Raw genomic sequence first — 23912 nt, 5'->3', positions numbered from 1 at the left:
ATACTAGAAAAACAATTGCATATTTGAAATCAGCACACAAATATACACAAAATTGTAGTTTCATCACAATTGATCGAGAAATAAAAAACAATTATTAAAGGGGTACTGACACCTTTTTTTCGAGGTCGAGTGTACTCTGCCATATAAATCTCCTGCATACAGAGACGGCTCTGATCAAGTGCGAAGCTCAGCAAATGCTGATAGGATATTTTATTTTGATATTAAAGTCAATTTTCCCGTGGCGCACCTACCGACATCGACACTAGCTTGATGTCAGGCTACAGTACTAACTCTGGTGACTTCACGCAGCAGTCTGGCTAGTTGTAATGACGTCAGGTACCAAAACTTCCAAAATGGCCGCTTGTGCATCACCAACGGAGCCACAGTGCGGAGCGGCCATGGAAACGTCCCGATATCTTGCGCGAGCACTTAACGAGGAGCTCATACCGTGTCGTGACGTCAGGGTACAGTAGGAACCGAAACTAGCTTTTAAGAACATACTGTAATTACTTTTTCAGGGTGCACTCACATATAGCAGTACATTTTCTAGGCTCTTGAGGGCTTGGCCTTTCATTTGACGCAAGAAAACGACAACTGAAAATTTTCGTTTCAGTACCCCTTTAAGTGCCTTGTCCCCCCTTAAATGAACATATTACCCTCACACTTATTCATCATTTTTTAAGTTTAAAAGCTTGTTATACCGGTTTATACCGGTATAACATATTTACACAACGTAACATATTTTACAGGTTGTCACTGGCATTCTACCGAAAGTGAAATCCTGCCACTATTCAAAGTTGCTTCCACTTCCTTTGAACCAAAAAGAATGACATTTGCACATGCCTTGTTTCAATTTCAAAAATATATTGTGCAGGTTAGTTGGGTCATGACAAATATGCTCGTTTTTCTTTATAATATGTGATATATACTATTCGAATTCGATTAGAAATTATTCGACCAAATCACTATTCGCTTCGAACCTAAAATATGCTATTCGCACGAGCCTACTACAAAGGGGTGCTGCGAAGTGCAATACAGGGATTCTCATCTCCTACGCTGCGGCTACAGATGGTTGCTGCAGCATATTAGAGCACATGCCGAGTGTCGTTGTGACTACGCCAGCTGGGTGGATGCTTTCAGCCTCATTGGTTTCATGTCTGATAATTTCCTGATACTGAAATAAATCAAGATCATTGCACTGCATTCATGAGCTGCATGCTGTCAAGCTTTAACGGCATAAGTACCATTTTTTTTAAGTGCGTTGTTAATTTGTGTAAAAATTGTGTGGTGGTATAGTGTGCTCTGTGTATGTGTTTAGGTCATTGCCTGAGACCTACATGCTCAGAGGCTGTTTACAAGGAGCAGTTTTGTGTGTGCAGCGCATAAGAAGCACTGTAGAAATGAAAATATAGTGTATACAACTTATCTTTTAAACTGCTGTTGAAGCGGTTCTCTTGATGAGGATGTTTTAAATTTTGTGAATGAAATTAGGCACATCTTTATGATTGTTTCTTTGTGTGATGCCCTAGATATATGTGTACGGTTAAAGCTTGATAAATCTTGGTTATTAGTAGCACCAATCAATGCTTGTATTTCATCTTCTTGGTGTAGCCTGTCCACATTACCTGGGTCCTACAAGATTCAGCCACGCAGTATAGAAGAGTATGAACCTGGCCATTCATCAATTGCAGAGAGAGAGGCAGCTTTCGTGAGTACCTCTTGGTTTTTCACAGTTCAAGCGTTATTGCTTGTGAGTGACATCCACAAATAAGCTAGGTGCTGCAGTGCAGTGAGTTTCTACCATAAAGACCATCTTGGGTGGCGGTTTCTTTACTGCTTTTCACTATGTTCCTCAGGCTGTCACTCAAAGAAGAGCGAGGCTTAAAGTGATGAGAAAGTGATGAGACAAGTCCGCTTGTCCAAACGTGTGCTTCAGTGACATTCCTTGTTTAATGATTTCTCACCACTACAGGCAGTCACTATTATACAGAAACACAACCTCTAATGAGACACTTATACTATTGTGATTCACTTTAATGTCTCGTGCAGGGCACTTTGCAAAAGCTGCACTTTCATCCAAAAGGCAAAGCAATGATAGAAATACCAAAATACAATTAAACCTCAATATAAAAAACCAGTATAATGAAATTTTCTATATTTAAACCTTGATGTAACAAAGTCGGTAAAGTCTGCAATTTACTTTGTTATACGTGTTGAAACTTCGTTAAATTGCAATTCAACCTTTTTTGCGAAGTATTGTTGACAAAAGATCTTTTTTTTACGGGGAAAGTGCTGCAAGAATATTGAATTAATAAGACAGTATGAAAAAGGACTAATTTCAGTAATGTAAAAACGTAAATAAATTTTATTGAAACCAAGATCTGGCAACGACAACTTAATGCTTCAGTGGCCAGTCTTCAAGGTATAACACTTTCTTCTTTCTTTTTTTTTTAACATTTACTCTGTCAATTTGAAATTTCTTTTTTTTTTTTAGACATCTCGGTACTTGCCTCCTCTGGATACACCCAAGCCAAAGTAGTGAGTACAGTACAACTTTTTATTAGTACATTTACCTGATTCATAATAGAATAATTACTGTGCTGGAGCTTCTTTGAAGATTTTGCTGTGAGGCTAGGGTAAAGAAGCTGGTTTTTTTCCACTGTTAGATCATTGGATCAAAGTGGACGCGGTAGTTCTGGACGTTATCCCATAAAAGCTTTGAGAAGTTCTTGTAAAGAACTGGATTTTTCAGTAAGGGTGATCAGATTTACATCTGAAGTGTTCAGCCTAACGATAGAAATTCTATTTTTGGTAGGCAGGAGGAACATGTTGTAGATGGCAGGTAGATTTAGCCTTCTAAGACATGCAAGGCTAGATCAACCTCAAGAGCACCTGCTCCTGAAATTCTTAAAGGGGTCATGAACCACTTTTCCAAGTAATGATCTAATGACCTCAGTATCTGAGTTTACTGCCTCCCGAATCGATTGCCGCAAAAATTTCTCGAATCCGTCAAGAATGAGCGGAGTTACGGGGCTTTGGCGCACACTCTCAGCGCTTTCTCTCTTTTCTCATGCCGTCGAGCGCACTGGAAGCTAGACAGGGAGGGATGACACGGGGGAACGAAGTTATGTCAGCGTGCATCGTGAAACGCAATCGCTCTCCTGCTGTGATCCGCGTGCGCGAGTGCGGCTACCGTGTACTGAGGAGTGTGGCGCCGGCAAGTAGCGGCACCCTGCGGCAAGAAGCGCATCTGATCCAAACGCTGCTCTCGATTTACGTCGGCTATCGGCCAATATGCATGCTATGTCTCTTGCGATGTAAACGGGCAGATCCGTGACGTCAACGTGCAGACGGCGCCCACCGACGAGAGTGAGAACCGGCCTCTGTTTGAAAAGAGGGCGCCTGAGGAAACGGCAACTTCGCGCTCCGCTTGTGGCCTTTACGCGGCGCGCATGACTTCAATATTTGGCCGAGCAGTTCATAGCCGTGTCAGCTTTCCGCAGGATGTGTTTTTTCAACAAGCCCAAGGGGTGCTTCATGACCCCTTTAAGAGGGGCGATTGGGTGGGGTGGGGAGAGGTTTTTAGATATAAGGGGCTTTATTGCAGTGAAGCTGTCTAGAGTAGAGTCCGGGGTTTTATGGCATCTGCACGGAAAAACTTTCCCCTAAAAAGTGAGAGTGAAAGAGTCGACAACAAAAGCAAACGCAGAGCAGAAGCGAATGAGGGTTTCCGAGGCAACCTTCCTCCTCCTGATTGGAGCAAGCATCGTCTACAGAGGCCGTCAACACCTTGTTCGTCCTTCCTCCGTCGTTGTCTTGGTTGTTTGTGCTGTTGTTCAACAGAAAGACTAGCTGCTGTTCTGCATCTTGCATTTGCCATCATAATGGGGAAGCCGTGTGTAGTGCGCACTCCTGAGAAGCATCACTCTAATCAGGGCAAGTGATAACCTAGCAAAACTTTGGTTTGGGCGAGCTGGTTCATCGTCGGACTTGTTTGGGGCAGCGCTAAAGAACACACGGACAAAGACACATAGTAGACGCCACGGGCGCTGACTTACAACTGAACTTTATTGCCTCTTCCAGTGCATTTATATGTGCCATAATCGCTCGTTGTGACAGCCACGTTTCCCAGAACTAACAAGCAGCGATAAACAACAATCTTAACAATCTGTTTAGCTGTAGCAGAGGAACTTCACATGGAGCACGCGTGCAAAAAAAAAACACCAAAAAACAAAACAACAACAACAACAACAACAACAACAACATAGTAAAATAACAACTGACGGACGCTTCGCGTGTAAAGCATAAACTGATGAAAGATTACATGACAACAAAAGGGAAGTGCAAGTGAGAACCACGCTTAAATAAAACCTTTGAGATAATCAATCTCAGCGTCAGACAGAACGATTGAAGGCCTGCTAACGCAGTTGTCACCTGCCTTATGTATGAAAAAGGCTTCCATGATTTCGCGCTCAGTTTTATCTTTCGCTTTCTTGAGGAACTGTGTACGTTGAAAATCAGGGGTACAACCACAGCATTTGCAGTGCTCACCCAGGAATCCTCCAGTTTGATTGCGCACGTTCAAATTATGCTCCCTAGCCCTCTCGTTAAAATATCGGCCCGTCTGACCGATGTAGCGGCGACCACAACTCAGGGGAATGCTGTAGACGACATTAAAAACGCACATTGTAAACTTGTTCCGGTGTTGCGTGACTCAAACACGTCGCTTCTTACTGTTAGTCAAGGCACACAACTTTGATGTTTTGTTTTTGGTGTTTTTTTTTTTTTTGCACGCGTGCTCCATGTGAAATTCCTCTGCTATAGCTAAACAGATTGTTAAGATTGTTGTTTATCGCTGCTTGTTAGTTCTGGGAAACGTGGCTGTCACAACGAGCGATTATGGCACATATAAATGCACTGGAAAAGGCAATAAAGTTCAGTTGTAAGTCAGCGCCCGTGGCGTCTACTATGTGTCTTTGTCCGTGTGTTCTTTATCGCTGCCCCAAACAAGTCCGAAGTGATAACCACTGAGCAAGAATAAATTTGTGTGTGTGTGCGTGTTTTTGCATTCGCGGTGCAATGACCACTGCCACCGCTGTACCTTCCATCAAAAATTCTGCGTCACCAACACGCCCAAGTTTCCACACTTAATGCCTCCATGTCGTGTGCTAAACAGCTCCGCTGGTCATCAACCTTCACATAGTGGAATGGCTCATGAATATTTATTGAGGGTAGGATAATGCGAACATCAGTGATTAAGCATATTTGTGTGCTCATATCAAATATGAGCTCAGTTTTTATGTACATGACACCATTAATTTATTATTCACGAAAACGTTCAATCACATTTTATATTGCGATAGCAATTACATTGACACTCTAGGTGCATTTTTGCCGTTGCCGTTGGCATCATGTTCCATGTAAAGTTCGAATGGATAACATGACCCCATGCATCGTATGTTCTATGTGCGAGTCACGTGAATGCGGCTCGAGCCGAGATGAAACGAGCCGTCTCTGTTGTGTGCATAGAGGGGTGCCGGAGGGGGTGCGGGGCTGCGGGGCTCCGGCCAACCAAGCATGGTCGCTCGCGGTTGCGCGCGACCAGCCAGTGGCTCATATCTTTGTATATGTCTTTGTATGTGTTGTGTTCTCATTGTGTAGTTTTCGTTGAAATCTTAGACAGTATGAAGGTTGCTTCACTTCGTGCAGCGGAGGCATTTCCTTACACCAACATTTTGTTTCAGTTACGCCAGGTCTCATTCTGAAGGGGCGAGTTAGTAGCTAGCAGTTGAAGACCAGCATTCTTACTGTCCTGTCATTTCTTCTTCTCTGCGCCATCTTTCTTTCGTCTTTTTACTACGTGTAATGTTCAGATGTGTTGCTGTTGCATTCATTGTCGTGACGTTCCTCTCAGACTCCGTGCTATTGGCTAGGGTCTTTGGACAATTTTTCAACACTTTTTGTCCTCTGTTGCTCTAACGTTTGCAGCACTCTGAGTGATGGCTATGAGTCGGACTCAACACTGATTCGCAAGACTGGCAGCCGGATGAACCACCTGGACTCCCGTCAGCAGCGGGAGTGGTACAAGGCAGTGCAACGGGGAGAAGACATACCGCTCGAAGGTCTGGGAAAACCAGCGCCCCAGAAGCCACCAGGTACGAACATACTCACCTGTATGTGATGTGCCCAGCCGAGGCTTAGAGATTTGCTTTATTTGCATTTAGACCACGCCCTTTCGCCCATTTTCCACTGGATTGATAAAAATTTGTCCTGCGCCTGATTTCTTCGTAGAAAGTCTGTCTGATTAAAAATGCAGTCACCAAATGTTAACATCGCACAGTGAAAGCATATTCTCACTAAATTAGGACCTCAGTAAGGAGAGCTTTTTAGCTTTCCGTAAGTGTGGACAGCCTTTCATAACGGTACATTTTTACTGTAACATATGTTTGTGCTGCTAAAAACTATTGAAAAATCTTTTGCTAACATTTTGAGATTTGAATTCAGAAATGCATGTAGTGTTTTGGATTTTGAAAATGTTATATGCAGGTAGTTTTTTTAATGCTCATGTTTCTTCAGCTCATATGTAGCTTTTATGCAGTTAAAGGGCAAATACTACTTAAGTTGTGGATGCGCTGTATTTTTCCCCTGCACATAAAGCGCAACTCCTGAGGTCTAAATGCTAGAGAAGGCAGAACTATTTTAGGTTTTCTTTTAGGCATGTTCTTTTGCTGACATGCGACCTTGCTGAAGTTGTCCACTAAGCATAAAGCGAGGGTCATTTAAGCACCCCATTAAAAGATATTTTTTTAAATTTTCGCAATCCATTTTGTTGGTTTTTAGGTTATAGAACGGGCTCCGTGTTTTCGGATACATCAGAAAAAATCTGATTAACACTCGCCGGTAAAATTTCTGACAATTCGGATTTATCCGATGAACTCCAGTTTTAATGGCTGATATGACCCTGTTTTGTTCTTTATATCGAAAGGGCATGTTCTAAGCATTTATTGATACATCGGCTGGTTTGGCCGATATAAACTTTACCTCACGTCAGTTCAATATCTCATAGACTGCACCCATCGCACATTTAACGAAGGGCTTTTCGAGCCAGGAGATAGAGACGTCATCGTATGTAGGGCCCCCATGAGCGCGAGACGACATCTTAACATGCAGTCCCCTGCCAGCACTGGGGCGCACCAGATGACATCGAATATACGGACCTCGTAAAGTATGCTTGCGTCTATTACAACGAGCTTTAAGGCTGTAATGTGCACAAACGTAGGTGTTTTGTATTCAAGTATGTGTGTTTGTATGTATATTTGTTTGTGCATTCAAGCCTTCCGGACAACTAAAATACGCTTCGTGTGTTCTGCTGTTTTCTGTTCAGATATTTCATCTAAGATATAGGAGTATTGAGAATAATGCAAAATTAAACTCCGAATTTCAGGGAATTGGAGATTTATGAGAAATAAACCCCGATAAACGCCGAATTTCACCCAAAAAAATAAACTCCAAAAAACACCTTCCAAATTTCAAGAAAATTAAACTCCTAAAACACGGACCCCTAGTTAGAGAGCAAATTTTGTCAGTGCAATTTTTTTGTTCTGGTATAAGGGAAGACCGAATTTGAAGGATGCCGCTCATTGCGTTGTAAAAAAACAGGGCTGAAAGTAATGGGTTTAGTGCCTATGCACTTACTCCTCTTCTGTTCTTAAGGGCTTTGAGCTTTGATTAAGTGGTTCTCACCAGTGGTGGGCCTCTCTCATTTATGGAATGGAAAAGTAGTCTGATTTGTGAGATAAGGCAAAGGGAAGTAATTTCTCAAGTTGCAGTTAGTTTTTTTCTCTTTAAGGGTCGTAATATGTTCCTTGAGTCAGACAGGCTTTTTGGCTAGTGTATGCAAATGCCGACTTTACAGTTCCTTGTTTCATTGTATTCACACAGTGTTAAAATGGAAAATGGTTGCTGTTTAATTTATTAATGCTTAGTTAGCTAAAACAAACCACCCTTAGGGGCAGTATTGTAGACCAAGGCTGAGCTTAGCATGCCATGCGAAGCTTAGCTCTTGAGGGTGCACACACCTCAAGAGCTAACCCGATGATCTCCTTGAGGTTTGGGCTTCTACTTGTCCCAATTTAGACTGGTTCACACCTGAAAGCAATGAACAGTGCTCAAAGAATGAAATGCTGTGATTCAACTGTAGAACATCCTCTACATTACTGTGCTGCCTTCTAATGTGCCGACAGAAATGTTAACGCAAGGATAATTTATCAAATACGAGAGTGCATGAGCTTTTCACGTCCTTGCCACGTGCTGTAGCTTGTGGGCTTCGCTACAGTGCTAAAAGTAAGGAAGAACTGCTGTGAAGTACCACATTTCATTCATTGGGAACTGTACAAAGAGTGACAATGTTTTCTTATGAATATCTTAACACCTTTTAAAGCTGTAAAAACGAGAGAAAATGTGTGCTCTTTTGCCATTTGTTACATCTTTGAATGTGCAGAGCAGTGTGGTTTTTTACCTGGAGGATCCACGGAATGTGGTCTGGGCTGCTGTCTCCTCTGACACTGGAATGAGTCCCAGTGATGATTAACATTGGGTGCATCGGTGTGACTAACTCACTAGGTGATGCAGAAGTGGGCCCGTTTGCACAGATCGTCACGGTCATACCCACGTGCCGAAGAGATAGTAAAAGCAGGAACCGTGGTGTAAATGTTGCTCTTGGTCGTGGCTTCTGGTTACAGAGTATTGCGTCATTCTTTAAAATTCCGCGTATTTTGCACCAATTTGAGACTCGCCATTTCTACCACATCTCGGCACTAATCGAGTTGTTTCTGCCTGGTGTGAGGGCTGCGTGCTTTACTTCACTCATGAAATTGCGAGGCTGCTTATCTGACCATGCTCACCTAATGCATGCATTGCTCGCGGCGATGTTATACGGTGCTGCATTCAGCACAGGCGATTTGCCGGGTATTGGTTTCGCGAGATGTGTAGCCCAACACATTTCAGGCACTGGTTTGACAAAGTAGCACATGTTTGTGCAGTCGGGCCCATGTATTACCACAGTTTTCCCACGATTCCTGTAGCAGTTGTTTTTTGCGGTGTGCAAACAACTGTCTCTGTGGCTGCACATGTTTTGTGTGCCTTTGTTCCCCTTGTGCTTCGTTTAGCTGTGGCACAGATTTTTGCCTCACTGTCTGGAGTGGCGAGAAAAACAATTTGTCAGCCACTCACTCATTTTCTCCAGATACTTATGTGGTGCAGAGGTTAATATCGTATCAGTTTTATTTCATATTTAGCTTTTCACAGCTTAAGTGCTCTGCCTTCGAGCAATACCAGCAGGGCATTCGTTGATTTAAACAGACCAGGTTTCAGCTCATTACACCGAGGGAAGAAGTGACTGGCTTTTGGACAGAATTTTTTTCATGCTATGAATAGTGATGCAGGATCTCTGTGCACACCTCTCACTCCTCATGTGTGGTCCACTCTTCCTCTCAAACGAGCTTCCTCAGCCATTTCATTGCCTGGTGTGTGGGTGTTGCGCCATTCCAACCGTGTTCTCACTCTGTCTACACGTGGCTGTGGTGCTCTTGCTGTTGCCTCTAGACGTACCTGTTTTCATTCGCCGCTCCATGCCACATCTTGATGAGTACGTGCTATATGTATACCATAGGTGACATAACGCCGCAATAGGCAGAGAGCTGTTTTGAGTGACACTCCAGCCAGCAGCCGGAACTGTATAAATTCACAAAGTTGTGTTAGCTTGCCTTGGTTGTGGTAGCTTGGTAGTTTACCAAGCTATTGGAAATGATCAGTTGTGTGCACATATGAAGTCAACAGGAAATGAAGCCTCGGAAAGCCTGCGGGTTGTTATTTGCAGTTTTTAATTGAAGTAATGTACTAATTATGAGATAAAGGGAAAATGAATAAAAATGGAGGAATAAACAAGTTGCCACTGGTGGGGATTGAACCCACAACCTTCGCATGACTGCAAAGGTTGTGCAAATTGTTGTGAATCCAGTCACCGCTAGATGCAAGTTGTTTTTCCTCCACTTTTATTAATTTCCCCGTTATCAGATAATTAGTATATTACTGCAATTTAAAAATACAAATAACAACCCCTACGTTTTCCTTGGCTTCATTTCCTATGGGCATTGTATGGTTCTCTTTAGTAACACCCCACCCCCCATCTTCTATACATTCCCCTTCTTTCGCTCATTTGTATGACGATGGCCGCTATGTCACACTACATGTGGTGAATGCCGTCACGCGTTTGGCGCCGTACACCTGCATCAGACACTGCACCACTGCAATTGCAGATGACATGAGAAGGCTTGCAGGCAAAACACCAGCATGCATGGCAATTGGAGCTGAGGCCTCCAAATTAGCTGAGCGCATGAGTGTTCACTGGATGCTCCCAGCGCCAGTGTTCGCCCAATCAAAATTTCGGCGGCAGGGTTTGCCAGATTGATTGGCAGCTGCCAGCAACTTTTTTTGCCAAGGCATTTAGTGCTTGCCATCAGATGACATTCGTTGCTTGGATGTTGGTTATTTGCTTTATAATTCCTGGCCCTAAGATGTCGGATTGTAGATGTTGGAAATACAAACGAATTGTAGGTAATTTCTCACGGCACATTATCTGCTACACCGTGCAACATTTATTTTGCTAAAGAACCTATGAGCCTCATGAAGATGGCAGTTGCCCATTGTTTACTGAATTTAGCCTCAAAACTGCATTAGATTTGTCCCTCTGCTCCTGTGTTTTACTATATATACATGTAGGTTACATCTACAGACAAATCTTTGTGAAGTACCAATTGGGCAAGCTAATTCATACTTCTGCACTGTTCAAGCAATGGTAAAAAAAAAAGATGATTCATGCGTGAAAATGATTTATGATGGTTAAAAAAAATTATTTAGCATCTTCATGGTACATTTGGTTAGTCAACAGTGGTTACGGTTAAGCTAGATCTGTGCACTCTAACTAAATACTACAACCATGAAATGATTCTTTAGCTCATTGTGTAAGGCTCATCACAGGTAGTACACAATCCAGCAAAATCTTTTATCAATGAGAATCCAAAGAAAAGCCAGTATAATTTAAAGAAATATAATCAAAAGCCTGTAAACATTCAGTGTGGTAAAGTGAAGAAGAACAGAACTCATGCTGGTGTCCAAAACCAGGCTTCTGTTTCCAGGGGCAGCCGAGGGTTAGACGTGTTATCCACTCGATCAGTTGTTCACGAGGTCACGTGCTCTGTAGCTGGCGCAGGGTGCTTATGCAACATGGTTTCTGAAGGACATTGTGTATGCACGTGTCCTTCAGAAGCAACAGCTCTGAGGGTTGTCAAAACTTCCCAAATAGAAGCGGCTAGTGTCTACGTAGTTGTAAGTAAGCGAAACAAAATGATAGGCACAGTTATGTGGCTTATCGTTCAGTAGCTGCGGCATACAAAGAAGTTAAAGCTAAACAGAACAATAACTATGAACACAAGGACGAGTGCTGAACATAGCGCTCCTCTTGTGTTCTTTTTGCTGGTGTCCTATCCTATGTCGTGCTGTTCTCCACAATGAAGCAATGCCAACAAATTCAAGCTCGGACCATTTTATTCTAACTTATTTTACGCATCTCGGATACCTTAATGCATGCCTAAATCAGGTTACATTGTTATCTTTCAATTTCGATAGGGTCAATATGCAAAATTGCTCTGGTACTTTGACATAAGGGCACATTAATGTACTCCAGGTGGTCAGAATTGGTGCTGAGCACTCTGCTACGGTATGTCTTGTAACGGAAAGTGCAGTGTCTGCACGTTAAACCCCATAGTTTAATTTTTTAATTCGCACATGCTTAGTAACATGCTAGATTTCCTCTGTTGTGCCATTCATTTGCATATGGTACCTTGTGAATGAGAAGTGTAAAAGGAGTATAAATTCAAGTAGGATAAGGCACGGTCTGCTAGGTCACATTAATGTGAGAATATGCATAACTGGAGCACTGGGGGGCAGTGTTTCGATGAAGAAAACAGCAGAAAGGGGATGCAAGCTTAAGCGTCTGGCACACAGTTTGTCAGCCTCCCCTTTCTGCTTGTTTTTTGCTTTGGAAGGACTTACCTCACACTGATATATTTGTTACATAAAAGATGTGATGTTCCCAGTAGAGGTTCTTCCCTTATATGCATCTATGCATGCTAGTCATACTTGTTGCAACACTTTGATGAAACACACTAAACAGACATTATGCTTAGAGTAGAGTGTAGGGTGCTTCTTTTTTTTTTATTAAATACAGATTTTTTATCAAAATTTTATGACAGTCGGGCTCCTGTAGTTTTTGCGCACAAACTCTATGTTGAGGCAGAAATACTTTGCCACAATGAAAATGACATTGATGCTACTAATTAACAAAAACTTGTTAATTAACTTTTTAGTTATTCACTTGAGGGCACCCATTTATATTAGAAAGTTGTATAGCACATGCCAATTTATGGCATACCCATTTTTTAGAAATCACAAAAGTTGCAAGTAATTCAAGTTATTAATCATCGAATTTTAAGGGCGATATCGAAACTGACCGGAACTACATATGACAGGGAAGTTAAGTAATTTGACTCCAGTCACGCCAAAGCAGAATCTGGTCAGGAAAATTCGCAAGCATTCTGAAATACAGAAGTCGACAGCTTATTCTTTGGGTTTGATGTGTGATGCTTATCTTTTTCTTTCTTAAACTATAAGTAGGTATGAAAGACTGTTTTGCCTGTCTGCAAGAAGTGCAGAAAGAAAAGGTTGAAATTGCGGTTTCCTTGCGCACAGCTAGAAAAAAACAGATAAGCACCAAACACCTCACGCAAAGGTAAGGCGACCCACTGGCGCAACAGAGATGACTTGCCGCTTTTCACAAAAAGATACGGCCACGACACGCCTTCATTCAAATTTCGTCACTTCCTTGTCACTAGTAATTCCAGTCTGACGTAAAATATTTGTTGTGTTTCGTGTGCGCCGGGCGCGATCAATTTCGATATCACCCTTAAAATTTGATGATGCCTCAGACTACGTGCAACTTTTGTGGTTTCTAAAAAATGGTATGCCATAAATTGTCATGCACTACAACTTTCTGATATAAACAACTGCTCTCAAGTCATTAAGTTTTTGGTAATTAGTTGCTACAGTGTCATTTCATCTGGGGCGAAGTATTTCCGCCTCGACGTAGTGTTTGTGTTAGAAAATGACAGGCGCCTTATACTCGTGCCACACAGCACTTTTGATCACGATCAGGGCCGATCCGGATTGGGCTCGACCCGGATCAGGTGCTGCAACGCGGTTACATTTAATCGCGATCAGGCTCAATCACGATCTGCACATCGCGATCTGGCTCTGTGATTGCGATTTGGCTGATGTCTGCACTTAACTCTATCCGCATTAGGGTGTACTGTGTAGCAGTGACCAACTTGCTATCGTGATGAAAAAGTATGATCCGGATCGGCCCAGGTTGCGATCAAAAGTGCGCGCGTGACATTGGTATTACTGTCATATGACATAGGATTACTGCCATAAGCAAGAAAAATATTGCTAAGAACGGGCACTACACTTGAGCCAATGCACCCCCCCCCCCCTGGTTCTCTGTTTCAACTGGCAAAAACAGCGTACCACACTTGCCGTCATGGCTACGAGTGGCGCTTACTAACGCTCCCAGGTTTGCATGAACATAAATACCTGATAAAGTGGAGGAGGGGACGACCGCTGCTGTAGCTCTATTGGTAGAGCATCGGGTGCGTTATCCGAAGGTTGTAGGTTCAGTCCCTGCTGGCGGCAAGTTGTCTTTTCGTTCACTTTACTTTCTTCACATCTACATCATAATTACTACAGTACACTTAAAACAGTACAATTAATGTCCCCTATACCTTCCTTGGCATCATTATCTGTTGGTTTTCATTAAGGTTGTATCAAACCAAGAAACGAGCCCTCAGAATTCCCTTCCATCGTACAATATGTTTACTCTCCCTACTTATTATGCCTACGAGTGGAAAAACAGCACTAAAAAGACGGGACAAGAAAGGACACTGACTACGGCGCTGACTAACAACTAAATCCGTCCTTTCTTGTCCCGTCTTTTTAGCGCTGTTTTTCCACTCATAATGATGAACCAACCAGCCCAAATGCATACCCTACTGCAGTTCATATTATTTATGCCTGTTGGTCCAAGCCTCGCCTGGGCCTGAATGAAAATCGACTGGTCTGTACAAGTCCAACCCATGGATTGGGCCCGGTTCTGGCTTTATAGCAAATGAGTTCTGTGTAATCCCACAATGTGGCGGAAGGGTTATGAGAGAGGAAACTTCCAACCACTTGCTTGTAGTACAAGGCTACAAGGAAATGCGTACGGATCATCAGAAAGAAAGCTTCACAGTTGATGAAAAAATTGGTTCTAGTCAGGGGATCGAACCAACACTTTTCCGGGGTGGTCGCTCTACCAATTTAACTAACCGGGAAGCTAGCAATCAGCAGTGTGAGGATGAATTAATCAACGACTCAAAGCACATGGGCAATGAATATAGCAAATGAGTTCTGTTGAATCCTGCAAGGTGGCGGAAGGGTTGTTAGAGAAAACTGACAACCACCCGTTTCTAGTGCAAGGCTCTGCATAGCTTGCATTGACGTCACCGTGGCCGACATCTTGGGGTACCAGCTGGTTGAGATGCAGCGTGTACTTTTGCTCGAACGCCCGGAGCAAGAAACGGTGACGGCTCGCTATCAGATTAGTGCCAGTGGCCCCAAGCATCTTTCATACCCAAACCCTCATGTTCCTTTGTGTTCCCCCTTGGCGCGGCTGGCGAACAAAAGAAAGCGGGGAGAGCACAAAAGAATGTGGGGACCGAACGACTGGGTGTCCTCCTATGCACTGACGCTCTCTGATGAGATAAAAAGGTCACGGTAGCCACCATGTTGGGGTAACAGCGCAGAGAACCTGTCTGTGATGTCACGTGACAGCTATGTATAAGGAAAGCCGTACGCATTTCTCAGAAAGAAAGCTTCATAAAGGACAAAAAATTTCCTTCCATGATCCTGGCTTTCAAGATTTTGAAAGCCACTGATCCTGGCTTTCAAAATCTCTAATAGGAAGTGCTTGAAACTAATTTTCCTGATTTGTCCTGTGACAATGACCTAACACAAATAGAATGGAGTTTGATACACAACCCATTATGTATTGTGTTCTCTTTGTCTACTGCATTAATTTTTTCCATAGAGGGAATAACCACTCAAGTGCAGTCAATTAGCCCAATTCTTTGTGGGATTGAAGTTCCTGAAAGGAAAAAAAAATGCACCAGAAATGTGTAAAAGGGACCCACGTACTGTAGAGGCTACACATCCCCATTGGAGAAACTGACAGTTTACTGTTTAGAAGAGCAGTGAGTTGCGCAGGTTGGTGGCTGTTGCTGATGCCATGATGCAGGAGTCAATTTGGTTTCCTGTGATTCCTTAAATTGTTATTCTCAACTCCCTGTTGTCGTTCCTAGACTAGCCTATTGGAGTCAAACATGCAACAGCACAGCGTTTTCGTATATTGGAGCTTATTCTGCCCACATCTCTGTCGTCTCGCCCTGTCTGTCATTGTCTGTATGATGACTGCAACGTGTAATGCGTATCTGGTCTCGCTGCATCTTGTCTACATGCCTCTTCAGCACCCTTGCATGTCCTTCGTTTTATGGTGTCTTTGGCTTTAATCATGGTATGTGGTGGCATGATCGATGCATTGTACTTCTCTTGCATGCGTGGGCCTTTCTCACAGTGTGTTGTAACCTGAAAAAAAAAAAAAAAACTGGCTGACGTTGCACTAGCCACAAAGTAGGGGCTGTAAGCAGCACTGTCAGGTTGCAGAACAGGCAGGTGCATAAACTTTCATGGGGTGACATAGACTGGCTGATAAAACAGTAGCCATTGTAAATTTTGGGCAATGTTTTCGCCACATGAAAATACGTAGTTGACAGTGAATACTAAAAGTATGCTTGCCACTTAGTGTACACAAGTCGGAGCACGCAAGTGCTCCAACTTGTGTACTCTAATTAAGTTCGAGTACACAAGACGAATGAAATTAGAGTACACAAGTGCAATGAAGCTAGAGCACGCAAGTCCGATGAAGTTAGAGCGCACAAGTCCAATGCAGTCACTGCAGAAAAAAAAAAATGACCGCAATGATCACAATGTAAGCATCTCGTGTTGCTAAGCAGAACAAGTAGTGAATAATGTGGTATGTGCTTTTATCCCTTGGAAAATTGCCTATTGTTTCTATTAAGGGTTTGCTGTTTTGTGAACCACAAGGCTTTTAAACTAAGTAGAAAAAGAATAGCAGAATCGCTTCATAAGAGAGTGCTTTCTTGAGCTTGGTTTGTTCTCACAATGGGCAATGTTCTCACATTTCCCATTGTGTCAAAAACACCGAAAATCCATAATGTGATGTTACTCATTTACGAGGTGTGATTGAAAATTCTTTAGTTTGGTGCTGCCATCTGGGCAACAGTTGTAATGCTGTACTTCAGTGGTAGGTAGGCAGTGTTTGCTTGGCTTGATGCAGCTAGTGTTTACAAATTTAGCTAAGCGCAGGAACAGGAATATTATGAAGAGTGTTGAAACTCTGTGAAAAGTAAAGGGTTGTTTACAGTCTAGCATTGTGTCACATTGGGTAGAGGGGACTGTTTTATTGTCTGCCGCATCGTTGTGGCTGTTGTAATTATGTGGCCGTCTATGTGTGCCACTGACAGCGGCGTTGACGTGGAACGCATTCTAACTTGCACAAAGCTTAGATGCTTGCATTACCCAGAATACTCCATGTGCATCACCAGCAGCCTTTGCACATGGCGGAGTGAAAACAGTAATATTGTGTCAGAAGCAGCAGTTGTACTTAATTGAAGCATGATGGTAAGTGAAACTTACTAAATAGTCTATTGCGCACATGTATTAGAAGTAATGAATGCTGGGCGAGTTGGAAATCTATATACTCCAATTGTAAAGCGCAAGAAAAAAGGTGACCAGAAGAAGTGGAAGACACAGGCACAATCTAACATGCTGATATGATTGATTGAGTTTTCAGTGGGCCATCTCACAGACAACCCTTATGTTAAGGGTTATTGTTGGCAACAAAAGTGGCTATAATGGCTATCAGCCTGAGTCAAAGATGGAATTCTACCTTTATGAACTCCACTAAGTAAGACAAAGAGCGAAGTCAGGTTTTCTGTGTTCCTTGGTTTCAAGGAAATGATGTACAAATTGTCCTAACAAGCAGGGCAGTCCGTTCTGTGGTCTCTCTTTAGGCTTTGTAGTAGCCGAAGTAGAATGTGCTAAGAGATTGGCTTAATCTTTGGTGGCAACAATACTGGATGCTGTGCTGCTTCAATACACTGTCGTCTTGTGCTGCTTAGTGTGCTAGAACTTGCCAATAAGCTTTTCACCAGAAAGAAATGTTACTGTCATCTGTGATGCTCACCTGACTAGTCCTCTCATGTTTCTTGCGATTTGCAGGCTGATGTTGAATATGAAGGGCTTCCATTTGTCACAATGAAGGCAGAAATCGGGCAGAAATTGTGTGTTGCTTCACACCCCTAATGAGCACTGCTTAGAGCACTGCACGGGCTTATTTTTCTGGCCTGGGCCTGAAAGTACCATACTCTGGCCCACCCGAGCCCAGCACAGTGTTTTCAAAAATGACTCGTACCCGGCCCAACCTGGCCTGGTTAAGCCAGCTATAAGCCCTTGAGCATAAACGAGGCATTGGTGAAAGTTGACAGTTTCTCAAGAATAAAGGGAATTGTCTAATTCTCGGTTACTGTGAAGATACCACACGTAGAAAATTTCTTGGAGACATCTGTGAGAACTTGTGACGATGCCATGATTCACACTGGCGTTTTTATACATCTTCGGCTTATTGCGCCCGTTTTTTGTATACCTTCGGGGTATTACGCCTGTAACTCACTGGCGGAATAGTTGCAGTATGATATAAGCGAAGGAATGGCTGGCTGTCTCACGTACACAGCGCTAGCCACTTAATATAGGATTTCAAAGAACATTTGCAGCGTACAATGCCCAAGTTAGGTCACTAAACGTGGTGTACATTTATAGTTTGATAAAGTTTAAATTGGTGAAACACTGAGGTAACACTCATGTGGAACAACATTTCACACAGGTCAGGTATGTCTTATTGCTTGATTAGGCTTCATTCCAATTGATGGTGTCAAGTTTTCAATCGACAATATAAGTTAGAGCCCTGCACGAGCAGATTTTTCCAGCCCAGGCCCAGTGATGTGTTTTGTAATATGAGTGAACCTAGGCTTTTGCTATTTTTGTTTCAACATTTAGGGTATTAAGCATTAAGCACTTCTCAGGTACGGCATGGAATAATTAGTCTATGTCTCTGTATAGACAGTCTGTCAAGCTTAGAAGTGATTTTTGTCTGTTAAAAATAACCGGGGCTCAAAGTCGAAGGGGGGAGGGGCTAGAGGGGGCAACTTGTGGATTGCGAGTCTCCACATCTCTTCGCGAGCTGCTCTTCGCCACACTGGTTAGCTGTTCATGAACTGGTTTAGTGCAGGCCATCTTGTTATACCTCATGGCGATTCATTGCACAGTGCTACTGACCAGTGAATATGTGCAACTTTTACCAGGTACGCAAAACCATCTCCGACTCAAAATTATGCAAGGGTGGGTATTTATATTAGGTAGTTTCACGCAGTTATATATAGCATACCCGCGCATATTACCGACTTGTGCAAGACCCAGGCCTATGATAATCCTGAATCAGGCCTGACCCGAGCTCGAAGTTCACATGCCCGAGCCCAGCCTGGGCTCTATCCGAAAATTCCTGACCTAGCCTGAGCCCAGCTGTCAGGCCAGCCCAGGCCCGTGCAGTGCTCTAGCACAGCTTCCTCTCAAGTAATGCCTTCATCTCCAGCATTTCCCGGAAAGACACATTATAAACATAGCAGGAACATTGGGACAGGTGGATATGTGTGGATAGGGACTACCTCAGTGAAAATGGTCGTGAATCCGCTGAAGCTAAATTTTTTATTGAGGTGACAGGCACCATACCTGAAAGGTTTTGAACCTCATTTTAATAGACTTGACATCTCATTACAGTGTTTAGTGAATTTGTGTGTCCGTGTATGTAATAGATAAAAAATTTCTGAACCTGGGGTGTCATTGGAGCCAGGCTCCAGGGACACCCCGTGTTAACGAGTTTTTCATCTCTTCAAGCTTCCATCTTGCCCTTAACTTCTGCCTTCCGTGTACATAGTAGTGACTAAGAGGTTGAGATAGGATCGGTGTAACTTTGGCAAAATGAAATGCAGAGCTATTTTTTTATAAATATAGGTCTGCAGAGGCAAGACACCGTTAGTGGCTGGCAAGTTTCCTATGCCTGACAAGAGCCCTTGATGGTGGGAAATCATTGCCTCCTTCTGGCAACACCAAGCTGGGGAAAGCAAGCATGCTTAGTCTCACATACTTAGGCTTTCATCAGATTAAATATGGATTTTTCTTACTTATAGCCTTACCACACTGTGAACGCTATAACCAGTCTTTATTGCTTGTTTGCCTGTGAGGTAACACACATGCATAACTTCAGAATGCACGTGTGTAGTCCGCTGTGGCTGGAAGAAAGATATGTAATTAGTATTTTTACCCACTTGACACACTGGTATGAGTGTTCAAAATTTGCTTTGCAGTGCACTGCCTCCCACTAGTTTTACAAAGGTGTTCCAGTGCCTTATTTGTGTCCTCCACTGCTCTGCTTGTTTAAAGTCTATCTTTGTGTGTAAGCTAGCGTGTTGAAATGCAAGCACCTAACATGTGCATATATCTTGTAGTGCTCACAGAGGTAATTTCTGTGCTGCTGCATCTGCCATCAGTGCTACTACCAGTGCTATGTGCCAGGCACAGTAACGGTAGGAGGCCGCTACTATTGGCGGGTAGCGCAAAGTCTGTTTTCCTTCACCTTCTTTGAAAGGGCTGTTATGACTGCAATTCTTTGAGTGTAGCTTGTTTGCATGAGGCTGGTCTCTTTGCATGCACACTCCCTGCATGGGTTATCTGATAACCAAAGAGGCACTGTCGGCCCAGACCCCGTTTTATGTGGCCCAGCTGTCAAAACACCGCTCTGGCAACCATTGCTGGGACATGTGTCTTGTTGAGGTGCTTGGGGTTATCACTGAATTGCCGCACCTCGTGTGTGTGTGTGTCGTTGTGAACAGAGCCCGTCATTGGACCATACCCTCCTCCGGACAATTCTGACCTCGACGAATACGAAGGTAGGAAGACACATGCCCCATTACCTGTATAGTAGCATGTGGTGACAGCTATTTAAGAACTTGTCTTTTTTTTCTTGTCTTATTTTTTTTCTTGTTTTGGTAATGCTGTTGCTTCGCAGCACCTCCTTGGCATTCTTTTTTCTTTGTTTATTTCATTTGATGGACGTCATAAAAGCGGAGACAGTGGCATTGAATATGAGACCTATACACCACCATGGAACATCTAATTCAATGGTTGCCAACATCCTTGGCAATTAGCTTTTGGTTGTGAGTGCCATTGGGAAGCAGGTTTCTACTGCATGCAGCAGGTAACAATAACAGTAGCAGACATCCCGTTTTTATTCTTTTGGCCAAACAAGCCTTAAATGTTGCATTTGAAAAGGCACGCAAGTATTGTCACCTCTATTTTTCCGCTTAATGAAATGTGCTTGAGCCCAAAGAGAATGTGTCTGCATTGTAGGTACAGCTTTCTTCATCACATTTTCATAGAAAGAGCAAACAAGGTCATGGATGTGTTTCTCTTGTCACAGTGGGAACATTCTGTTGTTGTTGATTAATAGACAAATGCCTTCAGGCAAAGATTTCAGGGGGTATTATATGGTCCCATATGGCTGGAGGAACTTTAGGGCTATCCATGAACTGCACTCCACACAGGGCAGGTGTAGCGTTGGGGAGGGAGTAACAAGCAACCAGTCAAATCCTAACTCGATATGCTTGTGTGCATAGCTAAATGTTTAATCTCTGGAATACCGAAACAATTATTCTCCAGTGTTCGTCTGTATTTTGATTACATTGCACATTAGCTATACATTGACGGATGTTGCAGAAAGGCTTTTGACCAAGCTTCAAGTCTTACTTTTAGAGTGCAACATTTGGACGCCCATTCCTGCGTTTAGCGTTGATGTCTGTGTTACCAGCACTCAACACGAGGCAACCACACAGGAGCATGTCATGTATAAAAGGCGGCTGAGGAAGATGACTGCGGCTGAAGTATGAACCAATAAAGAGAGTGTGGAGTGCAGAGGAGGGGAAAAGGCAGCGATAGTAAAAAGAGCGTGAGGGGGAAAGGGGAGGAGGAGAGTGTGGCAAAAGTGTGAGGAGGAAAGCAGGGTGCTGCACGAGATGTACTCCGCAGCGGTGGCCTGCTACGAGGTGGTGCCATAGTAGCATGTGCCGTCACCCTGCCGCCAACGACATCATTACTAAGGCCTATGGCAGGTGCGTCCACTGATTCCATATATGGAACCAAAGCACTGCGCATCCGCCAAAGCCATTTGCAAAAAGGAAGTGCTGGCATGGGCTTAAGACGCACATCGCACGCGCTATTTCGCCTGCACCACTGCCACTAGACAATGCGCTACATGTGAGCAACATGTTACCGTGTTTACACTTTTTTTTAAAGATTGAGCGAGGCAACTGGGGCATTTTTTTGTCTGCTGTTGCACTCAAATTTTGCATTGGAGGATACTGTAATTGTCAGTGTCTTTCTTTATTTAACTTGTCAAGATTTTTATTTAAGGCATGTGGGGTCTGAAAGAGAGCCGCTCTCTGAACATACAAACACAGCACACGCTGTCGTGCAAACAAACACATGGACATTTATTAAAAGCTTTTACATAACGGTGAGCTCACCAGCTAAATCTAACAAACAACTGGAGTAACATGCCAAAATGTCCTAATGCCAATGCAATACACAAACAACATAACACACACAATCTACCACAAATGCGGCGTCGCCAACGTTCAACTCACTGCATGAGTCCGTGCGACCGAGCTGCGGAATCACCCCCACGGACCCCGCGCCAAAGATGACCGTCCACGAACGCTGCCAACCCCATAAGAGAATCGGCACACCTCCTCGAGGCCCTGCGTAACCTCACTCCCGCCAGGCGGCGCCACCTCGGGACCACAGCTCCACCTTTCTTGGCGGCAACTAACTACGCTTACTACGATGCGCGGGCGCCATGAGGCAAAAACGATAATACAGGGGTTGATAGCACCCCCACAGGCAGAACCTATATATGTCAGATCTTGCCTTAATGAGTTCTCGTATTGGGCCATTTCCTAATGCACCTCCTATACTCTCGAGAAACTTTCTGTGGCAATGAAGTAGAGAGCTACAGGGCTGGAACTTCTGCATTATGCTGCTTTAACAAGTTGTCTGGCTGCTTTTCATAGCAGTTTAAGTGAATACTGTGTAAGCTTAGCTCACTCATGCAATGGTTCCATGTTTGCCTGAATAATGATGGCAAAAGCAAAAAAAAAAATTATGCTTAATCCTCAGTAGAGTGCTTTGTCTTATTTTATTTCGCTGTTGTGAGTGAGATGAAATTTTTTTTCCCCAGCTTAAACTAATGACGAGGAAAATGTGGAGCTTTTTTCAAGCATACTACTACATGCGTGCGCTTTGCGTTGCTTTCTCTTCATTTATACAGAAAGTTCTCCTTGGTATAGTTGTATGCAGTGGAAATTTGTTCAGCGAAACTGAACGCACAATTGTCGCCACCACAGGCTTGATTCCATAGAAAGACTGTATTCTATAAATTGGCAAATTAGGGAGTGCCCATTGCTAGCATCAGTAGTAAGTTGTGTTCTAGTAGAGCAAGCAGTATTATTGTGTCATATGCAAGGTAAAATGCCCTTTCAAGGCACACCTTCCTGAAGCACATGGGGAACTAGTGCACAGCGGGTATTGGGCATGGCACATGCATGAACTGGCAAGCAATTCCTGGGAGACAACTGTAATTCATTTGTACCAAGAACACCTTTCAAGCACATGCTTTTAAAGGAGCATGTACTTGAAAATTTCAGTTCATTTTGAATTGCATTGCTCATTGGTACTTGACCACCGTTAAGTGCAAAACGTTCGGGCGAAAGGACACGGACAGGCACACATATATGATATATATGTCTCGCCTTGAAATAAATTTTCATTTGGAACTTAGTGCCTGTCCGTACATTTTTGTACTTTTTGTCCAAACATTTTGAGTCAACTTTGGTCAAGTATGCAGTACCAACTAGCTCGAACTCATTGGTTGTTAACTATTGCTCATTCCGACAGTAGTTTCCACTTGTGCTTAGCCCATTTGACATGTTGAGTGCATTATAGCACTAATTACCTTTAAAATATGTTGTTATGGAAGGAGAAAGCACAGAAGTGATATATGAGTGAATTGTTCGGGGAAACAGATTTACAAAAAGAGTGTTTCGCTTTTTCATTTCATGTCTGTTGCCAGCCGCAAATCTAATCATTTATTGCAGTCTAGGGGAACCTCTTAACCTGTTGTACTTTTGACCTTGTTTCAATGTTGTGTTTTACTGCAAAATAGTGACGCTATTAAATTTGAGTGGTCACCGTGTATGTGTTTGTTCCTGATGTGTAACTGCACAGTGGTGTAATATGCTGTGCAGCTCAGCTTCACCGCTACCTGGAGTCGCAGGTAAACATTCACTACCAGACGCCTGTGCGCACAGAGGAGAAGGAGTACATTGATGAAGAAGAGCTTCGTCGGAGGCAGGAAGCTGCTGTGAGTGCTGACTGGTTGCCATTTTTAAACCCAAGGCTTAATGCCAGTTGCTTCGAAATCACGTAAAGTTTCCAGGAGGGTTTTATTACACTTGGGG

General features: G+C 43.3%; 1 protein-coding gene across 2 annotated transcripts in view; it reads left to right on the top strand.

Annotated features, from left to right (window-relative positions):
• Positions 1–23912, top strand: part of LOC119392405 (sorbin and SH3 domain-containing protein 2-like) — a 231434-nt gene that overhangs the window by 139975 nt on the left and 67547 nt on the right. Inside the window, exons 15-19 of one of the 2 annotated variants that reach the window (XM_049414573.1) lie at positions 1612–1708; positions 2495–2538; positions 5989–6155; positions 20232–20288; positions 23700–23815. In XM_049414573.1, coding sequence (XP_049270530.1) covers positions 1612–1708; positions 2495–2538; positions 5989–6155; positions 20232–20288; positions 23700–23815 — 481 coding nt within the window. The remainder of the gene's footprint in view (positions 1–1611; positions 1709–2494; positions 2539–5988; positions 6156–20231; positions 20289–23699; positions 23816–23912) is intronic. The other variant, XM_049414575.1, reaches the window with a different exon arrangement.

Source organism: Rhipicephalus sanguineus, chromosome 1 (assembly GCF_013339695.2).
Source record: "Rhipicephalus sanguineus isolate Rsan-2018 chromosome 1, BIME_Rsan_1.4, whole genome shotgun sequence".
NCBI classification, from domain to species: Eukaryota; Metazoa; Arthropoda; class Arachnida; order Ixodida; family Ixodidae; genus Rhipicephalus; species Rhipicephalus sanguineus.
The sequence above is the reverse complement of the archived record's forward strand: the minus strand, read 5'-3'. Positions and strand labels throughout refer to the sequence as shown.